The sequence below is a fragment of the Lampris incognitus genome, chromosome 2, assembly GCF_029633865.1.
Source record: "Lampris incognitus isolate fLamInc1 chromosome 2, fLamInc1.hap2, whole genome shotgun sequence".
NCBI classification, from domain to species: Eukaryota; Metazoa; Chordata; class Actinopteri; order Lampriformes; family Lampridae; genus Lampris; species Lampris incognitus.
Window position 1 is genome coordinate 146,656,631 of NC_079212.1, and position 18,644 is coordinate 146,675,274.

At 49.3% G+C, this 18,644-nt stretch overlaps 1 protein-coding gene across 3 annotated transcripts in view; it reads right to left on the bottom strand.

The window, feature by feature from the left end:
• The window catches only part of atg7 (ATG7 autophagy related 7 homolog (S. cerevisiae)), a 149,138-nt gene that overhangs the window by 59,473 nt on the left and 71,021 nt on the right, over window positions 1–18,644 (bottom strand). For all 3 annotated transcript variants that reach the window (XM_056273159.1, XM_056273161.1, XM_056273160.1), the window contains exon 18: window positions 6,956–7,078. In XM_056273159.1, coding sequence (XP_056129134.1) covers window positions 6,956–7,078 — 123 coding nt within the window. The remainder of the gene's footprint in view (window positions 1–6,955; window positions 7,079–18,644) is intronic.

Consider the following 18,644-nt stretch of genomic DNA (forward strand, 5'->3'; position numbering starts at 1 on the left):
AGAGGCTCTGATAATGTCAGCACAAGCGCAGGCACTCAAGACACTGTGACATCTTACATCAGCTTTTGTGAAGACATGTATGTGCATACCAAGACCTTCTGCATATACGACAATAACAAGCCAGGGTTCACAGCCAAACTAAGACAACTTCAGCAGGCCAAGCAGGATGCCTACAGCAGTGGGGCTAGAGCCCTGTACAAGCAGGCCAGAAATTCACTGACAAAGGAGATCAGAGTTAAAATGTTACAATTTCAATTAGCAGACGCTTTTATCCAAACCAACATACATCTGAGAGTTAATACAACACAAGCAAGGATCTAGTCATGGGACAACACGAGTAAGTGCCAAAAAACTAGGTTCAAGTCCGATAGGACATAGGTGTCAATAGGCAGTGCACAAAGGCAATGCATAGGGTTTATAGAAGCCTTTTTTTTGTTGTATTTTTATAAATACCATCAGGTGTCGAGGTGTTTGTGAAAGACCTGAGTCTATAGCTTCATCTTAAAGATGGAGAGGGACTCAGCGGATCAAATGGAGTTTGGTAACTCGTTCCACCACCGGGGAACTACAGAAGAGAAGAGTCTGGCTAGTGACTCAGGGACCCACTGTGGTGGTAGTGCCAGGCGCCTTTCATTGGCAGAGCGTAGTAAGCGGGACCGAGTGTAGACCTCAATGAGAGAGTTCAGGTAGGCGGGAGCAGTTTTAGTTGCTGTTTTGTAAGTGAGCTTCACGGATTTGAATTTGATGCGGGTAGCAACTGGAAGTCAGTGGAAGTTTTTGTAACAGCAGAGTGACGTGCTGTTTTGGGTTGGCTGAAGACCAGATGCGCCGCTGCGTTCTGGATCATTTACAGAGGTTTGAAAGTGCATGCAGGGAGACCTGCCAGTAACGAGTTGCAGTAGTCAATGCGTGTATAACAAGAGCCTGTACCAGCAGTTGTGCTGCATGCTCAAACAGGTAGGGTCTAATTTTCCTGATGTTGTACAGGCACAACTGAGCAATCAATGCCACATGAACCTTAAAAGTTAGTTTATCAATAATGACACCCAGGTTTCAGGCAGACTTTGTGGGCATGAGTTGGGTTGATCAGAGTTGGATATAGATCTGTTGTTGTAAGGATGGACAGGCTGGGATGACAAGGAGCTCAGTCTTAGGTTAAGCTGAAGGTGGCATTCTTTCATCCATGCAGAGATATCAGCAAGGCATGACAATATCCATGCCGAGACTGTGAGGTCATCTGGCAGGAATTTTGGAAGAGCTGGGTATCGTCAGCATAGCAATGGTATGAGAAACTATGGGAGGGGATCCAAAGGAGTTGAATCAAGTGCGACTGGACTTGGTATATATCCATGAAGACGTTTTGCCTCTCATCCAAGAGGCTTCCTCAGTTCGTGCCTTTCTGACTAGACCAAGCTAGTCTGACTGGCTGGTGATGAGACTCAGAATTTATCCTCTTTGGAGTCGTTGTCAGAGCTATTGATGTCCATGGCTCTTTGTGTTCCGATGTTTACCAACGCCTGTCGCTAACAGAGCCATAGATATGAGTGGCTCTACAGGCAAAACGTCTTCATGGATATATACCAATTCCAGTCGCACTTGATTCAACTCCTTTGGATAACCATGACCTGGATGAATGAGAACATTCACAGAGATATGGGAGGGGATGATTGCAGCAAGTGAGGTGGTGTATATTGAGAAGAGAAGGGGACCGAGCACTGACTCTTGAGGCACTCCTGTGGATAAGCCGTGTCGTTTGGACACTTCTCCGCTCCAAGATACTCTAAAAGATCTCCCTCAGAAGTAGGACATAAACCAGTGAAGGGCAGACCCTGAAATACCAAGCTCAGAGAGTGTGGAGAGGAGGATTTGGTGGTTAACCGTGTCAAGTTCAGCTGACATATCTAGCAGCAATAAAGCTGAGGACTGACCAGGAGCTCTAGCCAAACGCAGTGATTCCATTACCGAAAGGAGTGCAGTATCGGTAGAGTGACAAAGGAGATCAGAGTGGCTAAATAAAGCTACGCTGAAAAACAGGTATTCAGCCAATGACCCTGTGTCTCTGTGGAGGGGCCTGAAAGACTTCACAAACTACAGAAGACCATCCCCCCATGCTGAGGCAAACAAAGACTTGGCTGATGACTTGAATGTCTTCTATTGCAGGTTTGAGAGGGACAAATTCACACTCCTCACCCACTCCAGACCAACAACAACAGCCCCCATCATGCCTCTGGCAGCCCCCCCCCCCCATACTCAGGCTGCACTCAAGATATGTTTAGAGGTTGTGAGCCAGCTTTTCCAAAGACCGAAGACCAGGAAAGCTCCGGGTCCAGATGGTGTTTCCCCATCCTGTCTTAAAGTCTGTGCTGATCAACAGATCCCTGGAGCTGTGTGAAGTCCCTTCCTGCTTCAAATGGTCCACCATCATCCCAGTCCCCAAGAAACCCTCCATCACAGGACTGAAGGACAACAGGCCTGTCACTCTGACATCTGTGATCATGAAGTCTTTCGAAGAACGTCACAGGACACCTCTTGGACCTCTGCAGTTTGCCTACTGGGCAAACAGGTCAGTGGATGATGCAGTCAACAAGGGACTGCCACTACATCCTGCAACACCTTGACTGCCCAGTGACATATGCAAGGAACCTGTTTGTGGACTTCAGCTCGGCATTCAACACCATCATTCCAGAAATTCTCTCCTCCAAATTCTCCCATCTCAGTGTATTCCCCAATCTGTAAGTGGAGCACCACCTTCCTGATGGGCAGGAAAAGGCAGATGAGGCTGAGGGAAGTCACTTCTGGTATACAGCCAATCAGCACTGGTGCTCCCCAGGAATGTGTCCTTTCCCCACTGTTCTTCTCCCTCTACACCAATGACTGCACCTCCAAGGACCAGCTGTTATACTCCTGAAGTTTGCAGATGACACTATGGCCATTGGACTCATCCAGGATGGTGACAAGTTTGCATGTTGGCGGGAGGTTGAGCAGCTGGTGCTCTGGTGCAGTCAGAAGAACTTGGAGCTGAACATGCGCAAGACTGTGGAGATGATAGTGGACTTTAGAAGATATCCCTCAACTTTAGGTGACCCTCAGCACTGCTCCCCCTCACAGTATCACAACAGCCCTGTGTCCACCGTTGAGAACTTCAAGTTTATGGGAACTATCATTTACAAAGACCTGAAGTGAGAGACCAATATCAACACCATCCTCAAAAAGGCCCAGAAGAGGATGCTCCTTCTGTGGCAATTGAGGAAATTTGATCTGCCACAGGAGCTGTTGAGTCAGTTCTACATCGCAGTGATTGAATCTGTCCTGTGCACATCCATCACGGTTTGGTACGGAGAAGCAACAAAACAGGATATGAACAGATAGCAGCAAACAGTAAGGACAGCAGAAATAATCATTGGCACTCCCCTGCCCACCCTGCAGGACTTGTATACCTCTAGGGCCCAAAAACAGGCGGGCAGAATCAGCACAGACCCCCCCCCCCACACACACACACACACCCAGGACACAGTGTTTGAACTCCTACCCTCTGGCAAGTGTTACAGAGCAATGTGCACCAAAACCACCAGACACAGGAACAGTTTTTCCCACAGGCCATCTCTCTCATGAACACTTAACAGTATGGTGCAGGAATAGACACTTATTATGTAAATATGACACTTTGTAAATAGCCCCCTTGGGTCAAGATGTCTCACCTAAAATATTCAAGATTCATAGATACATATTCATGATGTGCACTACCTCTTTTTTAAACCAGATGTACAATACAAATGTTTGTGCAATACAAATGTGTAATTGTAAATACACATACAACTGCTGCGTACTGGTTACAAATTATTACTGTGGTTTTAACATAGGTACTATATAATATAGTATGTAATTGTGTGGTGGATGGTAGGTGAAGAGATAGTGTATACTTTTGGTATAAAAGATAATATAGTGTAATATTGTTTGAGTATTTAAGTATTGTATATGGGCATCATGGGTTGTGGAGTTGTGATATGGTATATGGTATAGTGTATGGGCATAGGTTGTTGATTATTAAACCACAACAAAACTCTGTATAGTAGTGACATGTGAGATACCTGTTGTGCATACATGCTTGTCTCCAACGTCTTGTTTGTTTTTCAAGTAACTTCGGTTTTTTTTTGTTTTTTTGTTCTCTTTTTTGGGGGGGGGGGTGATGTATGCGAATGCTAGAAACTACTTTGAAGCAGAGTCAAATTCCTCATGTGCATAAGCTACTTGGCCAATAAAGCTGATTCGGATTCAACACCAGATCCATAGAGGCAGGGTTCTACTACAGCAGACAGTATCCAAGGTGTAGGATATGCAAAGATGCTCCTGAGACAGTCCAACATATTGTTTCAGGGTGCAAGATGCAGGCTGGGACAGGGGGATTTTCTTCTAATATTATATATACGCACACACACACACACACACACACACACACACACACACACACACACATATATATCAGTCTAATTGCTGTCACTCACTGTACTTCATATGTATATGGATTTTTATTGTCTGAGCTGAGAAAGTCTATAGGCTGAGATTTTGTCGAGTGAAATATTAAAATAAAGCAGAATGTGTATTTTGGTTAGCTGGATTGAAGGATTGTAGATTATGGGGAACTTCGTACTTCTATAGTTTAAAGGTACAATCTTGAATGATAATATTCTTCCACATCCCAGTGATACTTCTTCCATCAGTATTAATACATCAGCCTCCCCCCGTTGATGAAGCAAATACAGAAGCAGTGCTTCAGCTTGAGATGTTAACTGAGATATCTGTTGGTAAAAGTTCTTTTAAGAGCTTTTTTGCCACTACAACCTTCCTTCTTCAAACTCAACACTACCTTCCTTCCTCTTCCTCATTTGGCTGCTATGACGACGATGGAGAACACTATGCACACTAATATTTTTCCTGGAAAGGTAATACCAGACACCAACTGTTCACATCACATACTACTACGGTCTGCAGGATTTGGATGTTTGTGCATTAGATATTGTCCTTTTTGGCAACTTCGACATGTAAATCTTCAGGACTGTAGCTTTATGTGGACTCAGTCCCTTTATGAAGAAAAGCAAATGAACTGGGATAGGAGACTGAATCACCCAAAGGTGCATCATACTAAGGTACTAATCACAGATTCTTATGCAAAGCCCACATCGACGATATTTACAGGAAGTATTTCATCGTAACTTCTTTTCTAAAAACCAGAGTTCTTTTTGAGAGATCCTCACTTCCAGCCGGCGCCTCCACAGCTCGGGCTGGATCTGCCTGCAGCCGCTCTGCAGCACTGGTGGAGGTCCTAACACTCCATCACTGCTGCAGAGCCGCTTCACATGGGGGTTAATCCACAGAACGGGGAAACAGCCCAAACTATCCGTCCATCTTCTGGTGGAGGAGTGGAGAACCCACACCAGAAAACTCCATCACAGAGAGGAGGGGCGGAGAGAGACAGAACAGGAAAGGATCAAGGGATAAAGAGAAAAGGAGGGGGGGCGACCAAGAAATGGGGAGCAAAAGAATGACTGAGAGAGAGAGAGAGAGAGACAGGGAGCGATTGAGAGAGGGAATGAGAGAGGGAGTGGAAGAAAGAGTGAAAGCAACAGAGAGGATGGTTAAAAGAGAGAGTCACAGAGCTCAAAGATCTTCACTCATCTCTCCTGCTTTTCATCCTTCTCTCTCTCCCTCCATTATGATCTCTCGCTCTCTCTCTCTCTCTCTCTCTCTCTCTCTCTCTGCGTTATGAGAGAAACTAGGTGGGATTTTCCCACAGTTCCATTAAACCAGACCAACCACATCACACACACACACCCCTCCCTCCCCCTCTTTCTAGCTTTCTGTCTCTCTCTTGCACACACCACTTTCTCTAACATAAAACACACACACGCACACACACTACAAAACCACCCCCATCCACAGACACACATCCACACAGACAAACATCCACACACACACACACATCCACACACACATCCACACAGAGACACACACACACATCCACACAGACACAGACACACAGACTACAAAACCACCCCCATCCACAAACACACACACACATCCACACAGACAAACATCCACATACACACACATCCACACACACACATCCACACACACATCCACATACACACAGAGACACACATACACACAGACAAACATACACATACACACAGATCCACATCCACACACACATCCACACACACACACACACTACAAAACCACCCCCATCCACAGACACAGACACACATCAACACAGACAAACATCCACATACAAACACATCCCCACACGTATCCACATACACACACACAGACACACATCCACATACACACAGACACACATACACACAGAGACACACATACACACAGACACATCCACACAGACACACATCCACATAGACACACAGACACACACACTACAAAACCACCCCCATCCACAGACACACAGACACACATCAACACAGACAAACATCCACATACAAACACATCCACACACGTATCCACATAAACACACAGACATACATCCACATACAAACACAGACACACATCCCCATACACAAACAGACACACATCCACACAGACACACATCCACACACAGACACACATCCCCATACACAAACAGACACACATCTACACACAGACACATCCACACACAGACACACATCCACACACAGACACACATCCACATACACAAACAGACACACATCCACACACAGACACACATCCACACACAGACACACATATAAAACATGGAAGCAATCAGAACTTAGAAATGGAGCAGCCTGTGTACCAAATGCACTGTGTGTTTGTGCGTAGCCTTGCGTGTGCATGTGTCAGTGTGTGCGTATAAATGTGTGTGTGTGTGTGTGTGTGTGTGTGTGTGTATGTGTCTGCATCAGTGTCTGCATGTCTTTGTGTGTGTACATGTGTGTGTGTGCGTTACCTCTGCAGCTTGTGTCTCCTGGTGCAGCAGTGTGAGCCCGGTCAGGTCCTCCAGGAAGGAGTGGGAGGAGTTAAACACCTTGGACAGGAAGTGAAATCCCTCCCTCTCATAGTGGTCCAGCACCTGAACACCACACCAGCACCAACACAAACCATTAGTGTTTACACATCATGTTGCCACCTGGACTTCCTGACTTACTGGGTCACATGTGTTGAACTGCACCAGCCTGTGTGTGTGTGTGTGTTTTGAATGTAAGAGTTGTAAAGTGTGCTGTTAGTCCTTTTAAAGTCAACGTGTGTACCGTACGCTGATGACTCACACACATCCGTGACAGTCTGCGCACAACTCCCATGAAACACACACTAGCAGTCATGCTAACATGTTCCTACACTGCTCTTCATGTGTCTGACACCAATATCAACAACCCCACCCCCAAACACACACACACACACACACACACACCCTGCCACACCCAAGTCTTTCATGCGAGCCAGGCAGACCCTCCTCCTCCTCCTCAGGTGTTGAGTTACACCCCCCTCATATCAATAGTCTGTGTGTGTGTGTGTGTGTGTGTGTGTTCCCAGACTGACCTGGCGTCTAGTCTCTGAACCAGTCTCGGTGAACACAATACCCACTGACGTCTCCCTCTTTCACCTTTTCAACCACCCCTCCCCTTCCTGCCTCTGCTTCATTCTGCGCTTCCATCCGTCGGATGTGTTACACGAGACACCGGCGGCCAGAAGCCGCTGGACTGAGAGCACAGCCTCCCCCCCCCACAACCGATACGAGACACTGGCGGCCAGAAGCCGCTGGACTGAGAGCACAGCCTCCCCCCCCCCCCCCCCACACACAACCGACACGAGACACCGGCGGCCAGAAGCCGCTGGACTGAGAGCACAGCCTCCCCCCCCCCCCCCCCCACACAACCGACACGAGACACCGGCGGCCAGAAGCCGCTGGACTGAGAGCACAGCCTCCCCCCCCCCCCACAACCGACACGAGACACCGGCGGCCAGAAGCCGCTGGACTGAGAGCACAGCCTCCCCCCCCCCCCCCCACAACCGACACGAGACACCGGCGGCCAGAAGCCGCTGGACTGAGAGCACAGCCTCCCCCCCCCCCCCCCCCACACAACCGACACGAGACACCGGCGGCCAGAAGCCGCTGGACTGAGAGCACAGCCTCCCCCCCCCCCCCCCACAACCGACACGAGACACCGGCGGCCAGAAGCCGCTGGACTGAGAGCACAGCCCCCCCCCACAACCGACACGAGACACTGGCGGCCAGAAGCCGCTGGACTGAGAGCACAGCCTCCCCCCCCCCCCCCCCCACAACCGACACGAGACACCGGCGGCCAGAAGCCGCTGGACTGAGAGCACAGCCCCCCCCCCCACAACCGACACGAGACACTGGCGGCCAGAAGCCGCTGGACTGAGAGCACAGCCCCCCCCCCCCCACAACCGACACGAGACACTGGCGGCCAGAAGCCGCTGGACTGAGAGCACAGCCTCCCCCCCCCCCACAACCGACACGAGACACCGGCGGCCAGAAGCCGCTGGACTGAGAGCACAGCCTCCCCCCCACACCGCAGCCTTGTGACGATCTTGTGATTTAGCTGCAACATATCTGCTGCCAGCCGGCCCTGACCTCTGCTGAACTGTTCCACTGACAGCATGATTCATCACAACACTGTCCCCCTTCTGTCCACCACGTTGTCCCCCTTCCTTCCACCACCTCACCACACTGCACACTGTCTGTCCATGTCCACCACCTCACCATGCTGCAGTCTGTCCATGTCCACCACCTCACCACACTGCACCCCTTCTGTCCACCACCTCACCACGTTGTCCCCCTTCCTTCCACCACCTCACCACGCTGTCCACCACCTCACCACGCTGTCCACCACCTCACCACGCTGCACACTGTCTGTCCATGTCCACCACCTCACCACGCTGTCCACCACCCCACCACGCTGCACACTGTCTGTCCATGTCCACCACCTTACCATGCTGCAGTCTGTCCATGTCCACCACCTCACCACGCTGTCCTCCTTCTGTCCACCACCTCACCAAGCTGCACCCCTTCTGTCCACCACCTCACCACGCTGTCCTCCTGTCCACCACCTCACCACGCTGTCCTCCTGTCCACCACCTCACCACGCTGCACCCCTTCTGTCCACCACCTCACCAAGCTGCACCCCTTCTGTCCACCACCTCACCACGCTGTCCTCCTGTCCACCACCTCACCACGCTGTCCTCCTGTCCACCACCTCACCACGCTGCACCCCTTTTGTCCACCACCTCACCACGCTGTCCCCCTTCTGTCCATCACGTCACCAGATATGTGTTGATGTGTGGGTTGTAGTGTGTACTAGATGTGTGTGTTGTAGTGTGTACTAGATGTGTGTTGATGTGTGTGTTGTAATGTGTACTAGATATGTGTTGATGTGTGTGTTGTAATGTGTACTAGATATGTGTTGATGTGTGGGTTGTAATGTGTACTAGATATGTGTTGATGTGTGGGTTGTAATGTGTACTAGATATGTGTTGATGTGTGTGTTGTAATGTGTACTAGATATGTGTTGATGTGTGGGTTGTAATGTGTACTAGATATGTGTTGATGTGTGGGTTGTAATGTGTACTAGATGTGTATTGATGTGTGTGTTGTAATGTGTACTAGATATGTGTGCTGTAATGTGTACTAGTTATGTGTGGATGTGTGTGTTGTAGTGTGTACTAGATATGTGTTGATGTGTGTTGTAATGTGTACTAGATTTGTGTGTTGTAATGTGTACTAGTTATGTGTTGATGTGTATGTTGTAGTGTGTACTAGATATGTGTTGATGTGTGTGTTGTAATGTGTACTATATGTATGTGTTGATGTGTGTTGTAGTGTGTACTAGATGTATGTTGATGTGTGTTGTATTGTGTACTAGATGTGTGTTGTAGTGTGTACTAGATGTTTTGCTGTGTGTGTTGTAATGTGTACTAGATATGTGAATGTGTGTGTTGTAGTGTACTAGGTGTGTGTTGATGTGTGTGTTGTAGCGTGTACTATATGTGTGTTGTAATGTGTACTAGATATGTGTTGATGTGTGTTGTAGTGTGTAATAGATGTGTTGATGTGTGTTGTAGTGCGTACTAGATGTGTGTGTTGTAATGTGTACTAGATGTGTGTTGATTTGTGTGTTGTAATGTGTACGAGTGTTGATGTGTGTGTTGTAGTGTGTACTAGATGTGTGTTGATGTGTTGTAATGTGTACTAGATGTGTATTCATGTGTGTGTTGTAGTGTGTACTAGATGTGGGTTGATGTGTGTATTGTAGTGTGTACTACATGTGTGTGGATGTGTGTGTTGTAGTGTGTACTAGATGTGTGTTGATGTGTGTTGTATCGTGTACTAGATGTGTGTTGGTGTGTTGTAGTGTGTACTAGATGTGTGTTGTGTTTGTTGTAGTGTGTACTAGATGTGTGTTGATGGGTGTGTTGTAATGTGTACTAGATGTGTTGATGTATGTTGTAGTGTGTACAAGATGTGTTGATGTGGGTGTTGTAGTGTGTACTAGATATGTGTTGAAGTGTGTGTTGTAGTGTGTACTAGATGTGTGTTGTATTGTGTACTAGATGTGTGTTGATGTGTTTTTTTGTAGTGTGTACTAGATGTGTGTTGATGTGTGTGTTGTAGTGTGTACTAGATGTGTGTGTTGTAGTGTGTACTAGATGTGGGTTGATGTGTGTATTGTAGTGTGTACTACATGTGTGTGGATGTGTGTGTTGTAGTGTGTGCTACATGTGTGTTGATGTGTGTGTTGTAGTGTGTACTATATGTGTGTTGATGTGTGTGTTGTAGTGTGTACTACATGTGTGTTGATGTGTGTGTTGTAGTGTGTACTACATGTGTGTTGATGTGTGTGTTGTAGTGTGTACTACATGTGTGTTGATGTGTGTGTTGTATGTGTTGTGATAAGCCTCTGCTGTAAAGTCACACTGTTGACACATTCAGACAATTAAACCAGGCAATTAACACACTGCAGGGTGAACATCTGGACCACATGTCTTTACAGTGAGATGTGTCTCACACACACACACACACACACACACACACACACACACACACACACACACACACACATCCCAAACCCCTGTCTGTGCTGACGTTACTACACCGTACACACTGCTGCCTCTGTAAATGCTGGGTTCAAACTCACACACTATCTTCTGCTAGCTATGTGTGTGTATTATGTGTGTCTATGTATTGTGCGTGTGTGTGCACACATTTAAGATCATCCTCAAAACATATCAAACAGCCTGTGTGTGTGTGTGTGTGTGTGTGCATGTATGTATGTGTGTGTGTGTGTGTGTGTGTGCATGTATGTATGTGTGTGTGTATGTATGTGTGTGTGTGTGCGTGTGTATTGTGTGTGTTTGTGTATTGTGTGTGTGTATTGTGTGTGTTTGTGCGTGTGTGTGTGTATAGTCTGAATCCTCCTAAACAGCTCTGGGTGGTCCTGGAGGCTCAGAGGGGCTTCAGCTTCATCATGAACACATACCATGATCAGATCAACTGGTTTCAAAGCGTATGAACACATACTACTACGTACACGTGTTGCTCTACAAAGACACACACAGGATGAAAGTACACACCACTTTTGATCAAACATTAAAGGACAGAGTACTCATGAAGTAATGGCGGTAGTACATGTTGTAGTAATAGTAGTACTGCTAACAGCGTTGAGAGTTGTATGATATGTATCTTGTCATACTTCTGTGTGGTTCAGATGTGGAACTTCTGGTTCTAGTTCAGACGCAGTACTTCTGGTTCTAGTTCAGACGCGGTACTTCTGGTTCTAGTTCAGGCGCGGTACTTCTGGTTCTAGTTCAGACGCGGTACTTCCGGTTCTAGTTCAGATGCGGTACTTCCGGTTCTAGCTCAGATGCGGTACTTCCGGTTCTAGCTCAGATGCAGTACTTCTGGTTCTAGTTCAGATGCGGTACTTCTGGTTCTAGTTCAGATGCGGTACTTCCGGTTCTAGCTCAGATGTGGTACTTCTGGTTCTAGTTCAGACACAGTACTTCTGGTTCTAGTTCAGACGCGGTACTTCTGGTTCTAGTTTCAGATGCGGTACTTCCGGTTCTAGTTCAGATGCGGTACTTCTGGTTCTAGTTCAGACACAGTACTTCTGGTTCTAGTTCAGACGCGGTACTTCTGGTTCTAGTTTCAGACGCGGTACTTCTGGTTCTAGTTCAGATGCGGTACTTCCGGTTGTAGTTCAGATGCGGTACTTCTGGTTGTAATTCAGACGCGGTACTTCTGGTTGTAGTTCAGACGCGGTACTTCTGGTTGTAGTTCAGACGCGGTACTTCTGGTTGTAGTTCAGATGCAGTACTTCTGGTTCTCTGGTCTGCCAGAAGCTTTAAAGGAAAAGTAAAGCCATGGTAGAAATACAGCAAGGAAGAGTGGTGGTAATGTGAACTAATGAAGAGCTCATACAACTCAGACCTGTGTCTGAAAGTCACTTTTAATCAGCACGTCCTCTTCATGGAGGACTCCATGTAAACTCTAGACTGGGAGCACTGGGTGCACTGGGATGGCAGCTTATTATATCAGGTGTTTGTTAAAGGCCGCAGACTGGTTCCGCTTCCGGTGTGGGAAGATGGCTGCGTGAATTCGCGTTTGCAGTGCCCTCACCCGGTGTCGGTGTGGGAAGATGGCAGTGTCACCCAGTACCGCCCACACCGTGTCTTTGTCCACGTCTGCGTTTAAGTTTTGTTTTCATTTGATGGCTGGGAGAGCTGGTGCTGGATCGGCTGGGAGAGCGGGGCAGCCTAAGCTAACTGCTAGCTCATGCGGACTGGCAGTTCCGATAACACCAAAGGCGGTCTGGCGGCGGCCTCACCTGTCATTGACTGTGGTGTTTTTGATGTGGTCGTGAGGAGTGCGGGGGGGGGGGGTCGAGGGTGTCTGGCTGGGAGAGATGGCACTGGATCGGCTGGGGAGAGCTTGGTCTGCTTCATCCAGTGGACTCGGGAGCCACGACCCCTGCCTGGAGCTGCGCCCGAGGAGGAGACGCTGGGGCGGTCTGGTGGGACGCTGGGGGCGGGGCGGGCTGAGCTAACTGCTAGCCCATGCAGACCGGCGGTTCTGAAAGTCATCCTGGCTGGCGTTCGTTCACTTGGACAGTGATTCTTTTTGTTTAGTTTGGACATGTGTGTCCTTGTGGTTCTGGGATGTGTTTGTCTTGGTGTTGTACTGCTGTGGGCAGGGGGAAACAGCATTTCGTGCACGACATGACAAACAAAGTGTCCCTGATTCCTGTTGGTCTGACTCATACTGGCTGCCTTCCCAGTCACTGTCCACCATCTGCTCTGTGGAAGCTGATTTGGGCTTTACGTGTTTTGTCTGTTCTGTATTGAAGAGTGACACCGGCGGTGTTTCTCAGCATCGAGTCTATGTGACGTCACAGCACACTGCATGGCGCCCCCTGGCGGCGTTACAACTGACCTACAGAAACGCTCACTACTGTATCACTAATGGACACAGCACCGGAAGTTTACTAACAGGATCTTAACACCACAAGCTACCAACCCATGTATTTACAACACACATCCAATCAGGGCTGCAGCGCTGACACAGCAGGTGACGTGGTTAGCTAGCTGCTAGAAGCAGTGAGCGAGTCTCAGATTATTATATTATGTTATATTATTATATTATATTATATTACATTATCCATCCATCCATTACCCAAGCCGCTTACTCAGGATCGCAGGGATGCTGGAGCCTATCACAGCAGTCATCACATTATATTATATTACATTACATTATATTACTTTACATTATGTTATATTGTATATTATATTACTATATATATTACATAATATCATATTACATATTAAAGCATGTGTGCTGTGTAGCTGGTGCTCAAATTCGATAAAATTCAGTGGGGGTGGGTGTAACGGAGTTTAAAAAATGCACTTAATTTATTTATTTCCAATTAGTATTTGTATAATTTATTTATCATTTAATATTTCTGTTAAGTTTTTGTGGATTTTATCTTATTGAGTTACTATTTTAAGTTACGGTTATTAATATTCCCTGCGGAAATGATGCTGCTTCACGTCACTCCTTCTGTACCTCCTATGCTTCCGTAGCTCCCGCCTTCCCCTCACAGTGCCGTGTTGCATTGATGGGAAGCAGCGGTGCAGAAGAGAGACCAAAAATGTGTTATCATTATCTTCTGTGGAGCCAATTAATGCTGAGAAAGTCCTTGAGAGTTGCCTCCTTCTATGCCGTATCCACATGCACTGCACGGTGCTGAGACCCGTCTGAAACCGTTACATTTGTACGTATGCATACAGTAGCTAAAGGGAAGGTTTACAAGATGGTGGTGAGACCAGCTATGTTGTATGGTTTGGAGACAGCAGCACTGATGAAAAGACAGGAGGTGGAGCTGGAGGTGGCAGAGGTGAAGGTAAGATTTTCACTGGGAGTGATGAAGAAGGACAGGATTAGGAACGAGTATATTAGAGGGACAGCTCAGGTTGGACAGTTTGGAGACAAAGCAAGAGAGGAAAGGTGGCTTGGTGTGACAGAGGAAGATGCAGAGGACAGGAAGAAACGGAAACAGATGTTCCGCAGTGGTGACCCCTAACGGGAGCAGCCAAAAGTAGTCGTAGTAGTAGTAGTAGATATATTACATATTATATAACATATTATATTATAAGATCTTCTTCTTGTTTCGGCTTGTTCCCCGTTTCCCAGGGGTCACCACAGCGAATTCGATAGTTTCCATCGGTACCCTGTGAGGGCACAGCACCAATGGCGGTCGTTGTTAACCCGGGCCTTGACTGATCCGGTATGGTCTTTCTATCCGCATACTGATTTGGCAAAATTTTACATCGGATGCCCATCCTGAGGCAACCACTTTATTTTATTATATTTTATTATATTATATCATATCAAATTATATCATATTATATTGTTATATCATATTATATTATATCATATATCATATCATATCACATTATATTATATTATATCATATATCATATAATATCATATTTTATTATATTGTGGCGGACACTAGGGGCTATGCCTCTCACCCAGCAGGACTGTGAGCTGGGGGCGTGGTTTACGTTCCCGGGCTCGCCGGTGCAGGGTTGTTCCTGCTTTAGTTTTGGTTTTGGAGCTGAGGAATAAACATCAAACTCGCCTTCGTCTTCTGTTTTTCCTCATTCCTGCCACATTGGTGACCCCGAATTGAACATGTTTGGAGCAGAAGAGGAGTGTGAATCCACTTCGGCCACGCCGCCCCAACTCTCACAGCCGGCCGTTCTCGCCGCGGCTGTGAAACTCCCAGAGTTCTGGCAGAGCGACCCGGCCTCGTGGTTCCAGCATGTCGAGAAGCTGTTCCACCTGTCCGCGGACGACTCCAGATACTATCTGGTCGTCACTGCGCTGGATCAGCAGTCCACATGCAGCTGTTGCGCGCCCCTCCGCAACACGATAAATACGTCGCCCTCAAACATCTTCTGCTCCGGAGGTACAGCCTATCTGCCGCAGAGAGGGCAGATAGAATCCTTTCCCTATCCGGTTTGGGCGACGGGACGGCTGTGGATCTCATGGACAATATGCTGTCGCTGCTAGGCTCAGACGAAGGTGGATTCCTTTTCCCGCACGTTTTCCTGCGCCAGCTTCCGTCTCCTGTGTGCGCGGCTTTGGCTAACTCCCCGTGTCTGGCCGCTGGTGACTGCCGAGGTTTGGCTGAGGAGGCCGATCAGGTCCTGCTGGCTACCGGACGGTTCTCTGTGCAGAGTGTGGCATTGGAGCCTCTGCAGCCAACGTCGGAGGACGCGGACCCGGCAGTGGTGGCTGAAGTGACTGCCCGGAGACGGCGCGGGAGAGGCCTCTGTTTCTTCCACCAGCGGTTCGGCGGCAAAGCGAGGCGCTGCGTCCCTCCGTGCATGTTTGAGGCGGCGGGAAACTCCAGGGCCAGCGCTCAGTAGCAGCTGTGGGCGCTGGCGGATGTAGTGAGCTGCTCTTCATTAAGGACTCGATGTCAGGAAGACGGTTTCTGGTGGACTCAGGCTCGCAAAAGAGCCTACTCCCTCCTGCTAAGACAGACAGGTCGGCCGAAGGCGGCGGCCCACAGTTAAGTGCAGCTAACGGTTCGTCCATTGCGCCGTTTGGCACAAGGTTGGTGACTGTTTGTTTCCACGGGCGCCATTTTGAGTGGGACTTTGTAGTGGCCGCCATTACTGTTCCTATTATCGGCGCGGATTTTCTGTGTGCTAATGGTCTGCTGGTTGATGTTGCAAACCGCCGTTTAATTGATGCTGTGTCTTTCGCCACTGTTCCGTGCGAGACAGGGGGAGCCGGGCCGTTAACACACGCTAACTTTTTAGCATTAGGGGATGTTTTTCAGCGTTTGCTGGCGGATTTTCCATCGGTGACTACACCTGCCTTTTCCACCGCGATTACTAAACATGGGGTAGAACATTTCATTCCCACTCTGGGACCGCCAGTTTTTGAGCGCGCGCGGCACCTCGACGCGGTAAAATTGGCTATAGCTAAGGAGGAGTTCGCCATCATGGAGCGTCTGGGTATAGTGAGGCGTTCCAACAGCCCATGGGCCTCGCTGCTTCACATGGTGCCCAAGGCGGATGGGTCGTGGTGGCCTTGCGGCGATTTTCGCCGCCTGAACAATGTCACCGCCAATGACCGCTATCCCATCCCACACATACAGGACTTTTCCATACGCCTGGCAGGTGCCACTATCTTCTCTAAGGTGGACCTGGTGCGCGGCTATCATCAGGTTCCCGTGCGCGCAGAGGACGTGCCCAAGACCGCAGTGATCACCCCGTTTGGGCATTTTGAGTTCGTGCGCATGCCTTTTGGCTTGAAGGGGGCAGCACAAACCTTTCAGAGGCTGATGGACTCGGTGTTGCGTGACCTTGCTTTCGTGTTCGTTTATCTCGACGACATATTAGTGGCCAGTCCGTCAGCTGAAGAGCACCTGGCACACCTGAAACAGGTTTTCCGTCGTCTGGACGAACACGGCCTGATAGTCAACCCGGCCAAGTGTCAGTTTGGACTGCCGGTGATTGACTTCTTGGGTCACCGCATTTCGCCGCAAGGCGCGGTCCCGTTGCCTTCTAAGGTACAAGCGGTGGCGGAATTTCCCCGCCCGGTCTCTGTTAAGGCATTGCAGGAATTCTTGGGATGGTGAATTTCTATAACCGTTTCCTCCCTCGCGCTGCCCACCTCCTTCAGCCACTTTACGAAGCCCTGCGGCTTAAGAAGGCTAACGACCCTGTCCACTGGACTCCCGAACGGGTCCAGGCCTTTGACGGAGCTAAGTGCACCCTGGCTAACGCTGCCCTCCTCGCCCATCCCACACCCACGGCGTCCATAGCTTTAACAACCGATGCATCTGTCATAGCTGTGGGGGCTGTGATTGAACAGCGTGTGGCGAATGCGTGGCAGCCACTCGCATTTTTTATCCGCAAACTGCGAGATAGCGAGCGCAAGTACAGCGTTTTTGACCGGGAGTTGCTGGCACTGCACCTTGCAACCCGGCATTTCCACTTCCTGCTGGAGAGTCGCCCATTCACGGCTTATGTGGATCATAAACCGCTGACTTTCGCCATGTCCAAGGTGACTGAGCCATGCTCTGCTCGTCAACAGCGCCACCTAGCGGCGATCTCCGAGTTCACAACGGACATTCAGCATGTGGCCGGGAAGTCCAACCCTGTTGCTGATTGTCTGTCGCGTGTGCTTGTGTGTCCTGTGCACCTCGGTGTGGATTTCTCCGCTATGGCTGCTGACCAGCCCAGCGACCCGGACGTCCTTGCCCTTAGGTCAACGCGTACCGGTCTCAAGCTAGAGGACGCTGTGATGCAGGAAGGCAGTCCTGCCCTCCTCTGCGATGTCTCCACCGGCCGTCCCCGCCCCGTTGTTCCAGTGGCCTGGCGCCGTCGAGTTTTCGATTCGATTCACTCCCTCTCGCACCCTGGAGTTCGGGCGTCAGTGAAGTTGGTCGGTTCCAAGTTCGTCTGGCCTGGCCTCCGCAAGGACGTCAAGGAGTGGGCGGCTGCATGTGTGGCGTGCCAGCGCGCTAAGGTCCACCAGCACACTAAGTCGCCCCTCGAACCGTTTCCGATCCCGGCCAGACGTTTCGACCACGTGCATGTGGACCTGGTGGGCCCTCTACCTTCTTCACAGGGTTTTACGCACCTGCTCACAATGGTAGATCGGACCACCAGGTGGCCAGAGGCTGTCCCTCTGTCCTCCACAACATCCTCGGACGTTGCACGCGCTTTTCTTTCCTCCTGGGTCGCCCGTTTCGGCACTCCGTCAGATATCACCTCAGACAGGGGCCCCCAGTTCGTGTCAGAGCTCTGGTCGGCACTTGTGCGATCCTTGGGTGTGCAGGTACACCGCACTACCGCGATCCACCCTCAGGCTAACGGGTTGTGTGAACGTTTTCACCGGTTGCTCAAGGCAGCGCTGCTCGCTGCGCTCTCAGATGGTAACTGGGTGGATCGTTTACCTTGGGTTATGCTCGGGTTGCGTTCGGCTCCTAAGGAGGACCTCGACGCTTCGCCCGCTGAGCTGGTGCTCGGCCAGCCGCTCCGCGTCCCTGGGGAATTGTTGCCTGGGAGTTCCGCTCCTCGACCCCGTCCGGTCGTTT